This window comes from Pecten maximus, chromosome 9, assembly GCF_902652985.1.
Source record: "Pecten maximus chromosome 9, xPecMax1.1, whole genome shotgun sequence".
Taxonomy (NCBI): domain Eukaryota; kingdom Metazoa; phylum Mollusca; class Bivalvia; order Pectinida; family Pectinidae; genus Pecten; species Pecten maximus.
This window is the reverse complement of record NC_047023.1, coordinates 15,223,480-15,231,869: the sequence shown is the minus strand read 5'-3', so window position 1 is coordinate 15,231,869 and position 8,390 is coordinate 15,223,480. Positions and strand designations below refer to the sequence as shown.

Here is an 8,390-nt window from a genome sequence, read left to right as displayed (position 1 = left end):
TCGATAAACCAGGGGTTCTGACAAAACGGAAGGTTACAGTAAGTTGTACGAGGCGGTGTCATGGACGTACAACTAATGGATAAGATGTATTCACGTGGAGTGAAACGTAAGACTATTTTTATAACGGCGTTAATAAGCCGCGATACAATGCATTCCAATCAGCTGCTTGAACACAATTTTAACATTGCTCCCCAAACGTCAGACATCTTTGCCACCTGCTATGCCATGGCATCACGTAATTTGTAGTAACATTTGTAATAACTGTTCAAATGCCATTTTAAGTAATGAATATCTGAAGATTCGAATTAGATTGAAACATCTGGCGCTGATCTATATAAAATAAATGTAGTTTTTTTTTATTACAACTCGTATCGTTATCATATCTTACGTGATGGCATTTGTACATGTATATTACACTAACAGTTATTGGCACGGAAGATTTTCTTGTCTGGAATACTGAAAACGTCATATATTCACAAATCACCAGTACCTATAGTGTATTGTTTTACGTACATGTAACACGGACAATTATGTTTTCTTTTGCTCAATAACATTTATTATTTCAATTGAAACATGTATTTTTTCAGAAAAGGCAAGTAGTTTAAAACTTGTATCAGTGTAGAAAAAATATTGCACAATATATTATGATAATATTAATTAACAATTCAAACATATATATATATATTTCTACCTAATTTCTTTAAACAATTTGAAAAGTGTACATAAATCAATTAATCAGTACATTGATTGCGATATTAAACAATTAACTGAAACGGAATACTGTTTTAAAAACAATGGCAACTTTTCTTTTAAAATCAAAAATATTCAAATTGAATTTCAAAATCATTATTATAATAAACTGATTAAAATTTTAGATTTTGCGTATCAATAAAACGATGCTGTGTGTAAAATACGATAAAACTGAATGGAACAAAGTCCATGTTCTGATTAGGAGAAAACAAAATGATAAATATCTCTACAGTAACTTCTAGCAAATCTGAAGTCCTTCGCTTTGTGTTTCTTGTTCCTCCGCGTACAGAACGAAAGTATCTACCTCCAGTCGGCCATAGCATAATTAGCGACACATTCATTTGTACGAACAATTATGTCAAACTTTCATCGACGTAATAAAAGAAAAAGATAAATAAAATGGATAATAACAGATTGTTACAAAGGTCAAAATGGAGTTTCAGTGCTTAACTTTGTTAAATAACATAATAAATCTATGAATGCTTTCCAATATAATCGCCATTCTCCCTTCCTACTATTATCATTATTGTCCTGTAATATTAGGATTTTCAAGCAAAGACTATTTTGATAGAATATTGCAAAATATATTAATCTATTCCGTCAAATATATTAATCTATTTCGTCGATGTATGTATAGCATCGTGCAAACAATAAAAAATCAGGCGTACAATTATCAGACTTCAAAATAGTGAATTGATAATGTTAATTTGACATCGTGTTTAAATTAAATATTATATTATATGTACAAGATTACATGAAAAAAGACTATACATAGCACAAATCCACAGGCAAATCACAATATATGCATGATGTTTTGAAGCCCATCAGTTCAGTAACAGAAAGTTAGTTTATTTTGCCGTTCCCCACTACCAGGCAGCCATGTTCTGTGATAGATACGGGTGGGAGATGTGGTGCAACTCGGGTGGCGGCGTTTGTTGGAAAAACGATGGGGTGGACGTTGGCGGCGAGATCCCGACACTACCGCCGTCACTCACTCCGTTCTGAGCGTAGGGATACGGCATTTTGTTATACCCAACCGCAGACGACGTCATAGGGACGTATAGCTTACCGTCTCTAAAACCAGAAATAGAATCGTGCACCTCCTTCATGCTCTTTCTTGCCCGCCTTCTGGCCTGTCTACGCCGGAAATCACCACGGGAAAAGTCCTCGATGCATGCTGGATGAATGGACCAGTAGTTCCCTTTACCGTTTTCAGAGCGTCCTCTCTTCACAAAACATTCGTTCAGAGACAGATTGTGTCTGACACTGTTCCTCCAAGCCTTATTAGTGTTGTTATAAAAACTGTAATTATCCATGAAGTACTGGTAGATGTCACACAGTAGCATTTTCTGTGACGGGCAACTCAGTATCGCCATGGAAATCAAAGCTATGTAGGACTGTGCAGGTTTTGCATCGGAAGTGTCCCCTATGCTCGCCTTCATGGATTTGTCCAAAGATAGAAGCACTTTCACCATGGATTCCGGATTTTCCGACTCTGATCCGCTCGAGCTATTAGTAATACTCGGGACGGGAGAATGTCGTAGGCTGTCTTCACTTCCAGAACTGTTCTGTCTCAGTCCGCGGCGACTTTCCTTGCTCGTCAAGTAATCAATGGAAAATGTTGGAGAAATCATGTCTGAAGTATTCACTGTGCGTCAGAAAGTACAAATGCAGAAGTAGGAAGGCCACGTGGTCACTTTCGAAGACTTCCAAGCACAATGTAGCTTTACACTTGTATCTTAGCCAGCAATAATGATTTGAAGTGGTTGATATATATGAGAGTTCTGTTAACAGAATAAGCTATGACTTATCAAAGATCTAGTTTTATACCTTGAAGTTGATATAACTAGGCACCTTGTGATTGGCTAAGTAAGTTCTCGACTCCTGTCTTTCAAAACGATCAGTTCCGTTTAGTTGTAAACACTTTTCATGCTAGTACGACATCTCTACAAGGGGTACCCGTGGCAGGTGCTAATTACCCGCTAACCTGTACCTGTCAGAAAACACTCAGCCGGGCTGGTTCATCTCAATACGGCTTTCCTCGATGTCACGATTTGTAACTACAGCTAGGTATTCCAACAAATAGAATTTACACCACTCCCTACGTATAAAAAAAAGTAAGTGTCCATGACAACCGTTGCTTTAGATGGCGATGATGTATTACAACATTGACATCTCTACTTTGATCAATCCTCTCTCTCTCTCTCTCAATTAGAATATAGTCTATGGCAACCGTTGTTTTATTTATTTATTTATTCATTTATTTATCTATTTATTTGTTTATTTATTTTAAGGAAAAGATTAATAAGTCAAACATACTGTGACGATGATATATCACAATATTTAAAGCATCCTCTCACATAATCCATTTGTTATGGAGAAGTACAAATTAATAAACAAACAACCCGTGTAAAACAAACAGACATACCATTAAAAGTAGGCGCTGTTAATGACAGTTTTTTATCTGAAAAAAACAACAAAGCAGTTTAAAGGATGAACACCTATCCCATTATATGTGTTAATATGTACCGGGTATTATCGTTTTAGATGAGATTATATAACATTGTGTGTACACATTTTTATGGTTCATTCTCACTTAGCCAACATTTTGAAATTTACCTGTATTACCTGGCCAACATGTCAACTTTTACACCCGAGTGAGTTTCTGCTATAGTCTGTTCTTACTTTTCATGAAAGAAAATATGAAAATGACAAGTTGAATATGACTTATATAGATAATAAAGATTTTAATGAATTTATGTAGGCTACTTATAATAAAGCTTAGATGTTTGCGGTGAATACTTGAACAATACTCAATTTTATTTAATCGACATATATTATGAAACCTAGCTTCATCTCTAGTTTCAAGTTTAAATTGTGCTTTTGATAATAGATGTATTTAGTACAATTGTCTTTAATCACTGTTACTTAAATCTGGGTTTACGGTTGTCTTTTTTTTTAACAAACTGACGGATTTGAAAAAAAAAACCCAAATGAAATCTATTCCGTGCATACCAGTATTTATAAAGCATAGACGTTCGCTCTTACGATAAATAAGAACAAAAGTGGTGAATATTTAAACGTCGACATAGGCTATGTTATATAAAGATAAAGGTCTGACATTTAATATTCAAAGAGAATACATATTTCTTAAAGTGTCTCATAAGCCGAATACGGCTGGACATCATGTACATTTTAACAAGTTTTTACCGTAACCCATTGTACATTTGTACGTGAGGTTTTATATTTACCGTGTATAATCCTTTTTTGTGTGGTTTTATATTTACCGTGTATAATCCTTTTTAGTGTGGTTTTATATTTACCGTTTATAATCCGTTTCTATATGGTTTTATATTTACCGTGTATAATCCTTTTTTTGTGTGGTTTTATATTAAAACAAGCTGTATTTATTAATGATTCACTTTCCTCTCTTAAGCCTATAAATGCTGGTGTCCCCCAATGGTCAGTTCTTGGTCCACTTTTCTTTCTACTATACATGAATGATATTTCCTGTAATCTTTCATCTCTATCTAGGCTTTTCGCTGACGATACATCTCTATCCTACGCGTCATATGACCTCGACCTTATTGAGACGGAGGCTAAACGCGACTTACTATGAAATTTGGTGCAATGAATGGCTTATGTCCTTTAATCCTAATAAAACCGAGGCCCTCGTAATATCAACTAGACAACTTCCTTTTGTTCCGTCCTTTACATTCGACAATACCCCGATTAAAATAACAAACCACCATAAACACCTCGGAGTCATTTTGATGATTGTAAGTGGAACATACATGTAGAATCTATAGTTAAAAAGTAACTAAATATATAGCCACCCTCCGTAAATTAAAACTTATCTTAAACAGGAACACATTAGAAAAAATGTACCTTACCTATATACGACCATTACTTGAATATGCATGTGAAGTATGGGACAAGTGCGGTACAACAAACTCATTGTTATTAGAAAAGATAAATCTAGAGGCCGCAAGAATAGTCACAGGGCTGCCCATATTCACAAAAACAGAGTTCTTATATCTAGAAACCGGTTGGTTACCCCTTTCGAAGAGAAGAGATGCTCGGAAACTCTCCTTGTTCTATTCTATAGTCAATAATCTGGCACCTACTTTTCTTATCGACCTACTACCAATGTATGTTGGCAACATAGCTCCTTATAATTTACGAAATGCAGATTTATTTAGGGAACAACACTTTCTCTCTATGTCACTTATTATATTTTCGTTTCTTTATCACATTTTTGAATATTTGTATATGCCATGTTGTGACTATGTTATTGTTTATTATTTTGTTATTGTTATGGGAGAAGTCGTTTATAAGTTGGTAAAACTTGCTGACTAATCCCTTTGTCATTTTTGTATGTCAATGAAATATGTTTAAACTATATTTACCGTGTATAATCCTTTTTTGTGAGGTCTTATATTTACCGTGTATTTACCATGTATGATCATTTTTTTGTGTGGTTTTATATTTACTGTGTTAAATCCGTTTCTATATGGTTTTATATTTACCGTATATAATCCTTTTTTTATTCATACTATTCATACATATTCTATTCATACTGTCGAATTTCAACCTGATTTGCTTGTTAACATAAATTGAGATTTGAATAAAGTGATAATTACTGAAAGATTTAAGCAATTATAGGAACTAAATATCTCAATTTGAAATATGTAGCACGTACAATGAATGTGTTCGAGTGAAATGTACGTCTATGTACTCGTGAATGTAATTATCGTATCATACCTTGTGTTATTGTGATCAGTTGTAAAACTAAAGCAAATAAAGAATTTAAATCCAACCACACTGAAAATCCGCACGACAATAATTGTGGATGCCACCATCTCATTAACGCCAATTTATTATTCAATTAAAAACGTGTGAATTGGTCCAAGCGACATTCGGAACGATATGGTCGACAACTCTACGGCCATCCGCGACCAGTCCAACCTGACAGACTAATTTACATCGCTTATATTAGCTGAGTTACCGTAAGAACGACCATTGAAAGTCCAGACACAAGAAAAGTTCCCTGTCACCTGTCAAAGCCATGGCAAACTATTGTCACCTGTTCAGCTGTTGAGACACGACGACCGCCGAATTCCATATGTCAGTGCTTATATGACTATTTCACACATGACTGTTTCTGTTACAAACAACACACCCAGAATTAACGGCCGCTTTGTGTAGTACAGAACGTGTTCTAATGATTTAATGATACACGTGATATGATGTAAATACTACGGACAACAAATTTACTTTACTATGTTTTTATTTGTGATAGAAGTACACATTTTGATCAATCATATGTTAATAGTATTGTTGTTCACAAATAAAGCTTACAAATAAACAAGCGTTGTTTATCGGCTGAAGTTCAAATTCTGTGTCTTAATGCTATTTCTAGATTTGTTAAGCTAAAATTTTGTCAAGTGCTTTTTATCTTTTATCCGATAAAGCAAAATTTGTTTAAATAAAGATGCAGCTAAAAGTAATGTTGTTTATCTGATTAGGGTAATAATCATATAAAGCGCTGTTTTCTGTTAAGGTAAAATTCTGAAAAGCGTTTGTTTGTTAGTCTTATATTTGACTAGACTAACAATTTTATAACGCATTATTTACCAGATTAAATTACTTAAAAATTACGCATGATTGTTATTTATCGGATAAATTTATCAAATAAACAAATTACGCATGATTGTTATTTCTCGGATAAATTTATCAAATAAACAAACATGATGGTCTTGAATAAGGGACTATGTTGAAAAACACATGGAAATAAAGAATCTGAATCTGACTAGTCCTCACCAGGAAACTCTTTTGGATTCGAAAGCACTATTTAGTTATTTGAAAGATATTGATCTATTCAATAGACTTCGATGTAATTTTACCTTAATCTCTTGGACGTTATACATGATGTATATACATCACAAAGTTCACATCAACTATTCGTTAGATAGTGTTTACTATTTTATCAAAATGATATAAATAAACAATACGAACATTTAAAAAAAAAAAAAAAGGCCGTAAAACCTAAACAAACAAACTACACCAGGTCGGATATTTACTTCTTTAATTAGACTGTAAAACTTGATAATTGGATAAAATTTAAAATATATAACAAACCATTTACTGCGAAGCAGTTAGCCAAAAAGGTGTTATATATACCTACACTTTAGAGGTGTCTGTAAAAAACGAGCCAACTTTTTAAAGGGGCGTATATACCATTTGAACGAAGGAACGTCCCTTTAATGGAAACGCGTCTAAAAGACAGATCTCTGAATTTGTTAATATATTTCATATCGTTTGATAATAAAACATTCTAATTGTTTATAGAGATATAATAACTCATATAAAGTTTATATACATATTTCCCTACCTTGAGGGATTTCTCTGACACGTCCCTAAATTAGGTAATGCTTGTTTATCTCACATCACATTAAAATATATATACGTGTATATTACAATGAAACGTGACGTTGACGTGATGTGATTAAATTGTCGATATTAGGCCGTTGTCATTGTATTGCTACCAGCACTGAATATCTCCCACAACCTAGGGGTTGACAGAAAAATCTTGAACGGGTAAAACGGTGACAAATCTGTGAATGATATCCACAATTTCGCCGGTGTGAGATTGATAGAATTAGAATCGTTCACCCAATTGGCGGTCAGACAGGGAAATCTCAACCCGAGAGGAAGACAATACCAGGCTAGCTTGATTATTTTTCTCTTACCATGTTTACCCTCTTATGTATCTAATACTGTCGTTATACATCAATGCAAGACACTGTTGACGTGACGAGATAAATTGTTGATTTGACGTCATTGTAATGTTGCCGCGACGTCATACAATTGATAACAATTGATTGCTAAAAAAGACGTGTAGCTTGACTTTTCCCTAGGGTGAGATAAAAAAAATCGTTGAGGCAAGCTACACGTGCTCTTTGTACGTTCTGAACAATTGAATGACGTCACGGCAACAATTAATACAATGACGCCACGTCGACAATTCAATCACGTCAAGTTACATTGTCTTCATTGATGTACCGTCAATATAATTTGCATTAAAGGTAAGCCGGGCAAGAGAAAAATATCGTGTTTTGCAAATTATAATCTTCCCCTGTTTTTAGACATCAATGTCGACGTCTTGTCGCTAAAGGAGTGATATATTCTATTAATCCGTGACCAAATTATATGGGATATCTTTAATTCTTATATATGATTCTTTACATTGATGAATTCAATGTGTTATCGCCATATCCATAGATCCATGTACTATCTTGTTGTACTACAGTTGATTATTGCAGATCTTTAACGTGCCATTAATTAACACATTTAACTTAGTTTATTCTGAACGCAGGCATGATAATTGCCTCTCTATTCAGATCATAGTTTATAACATTAAGTACAGTACAGTAAGTGATTAGAAACCACATACGCTGTGTAAGATACATATATATGATACCAAACCTGAAATCAAATCAATTCCTAACGTATGTGACGCATTTTTGACAAAAAATAAGGAATATACAGTAGAAATATCGAGGCCTATCACGTCTATTTTTAGAACCGGGAAACACCGGATGTTCCAATTAAGATCCCGCAACGTGGCTATGACGTCA

The 8,390-nt window shown here is 34.1% G+C and overlaps 1 protein-coding gene across 1 annotated transcript; it reads right to left on the bottom strand.

The window, feature by feature from the left end:
- Positions 1-539: 539 nt before the first annotated feature.
- On the bottom strand, positions 540-2,592 carry LOC117335157 (hepatocyte nuclear factor 3-gamma-like). The gene has a single exon (XM_033895115.1). The coding sequence runs from the start codon at positions 2,382-2,384 to the stop codon at positions 1,617-1,619; it is 768 nt and encodes a 255-aa protein (XP_033751006.1). The 5' UTR covers positions 2,385-2,592; the 3' UTR covers positions 540-1,616.
- Between the last annotated feature and the right edge of the window lie 5,798 nt (positions 2,593-8,390).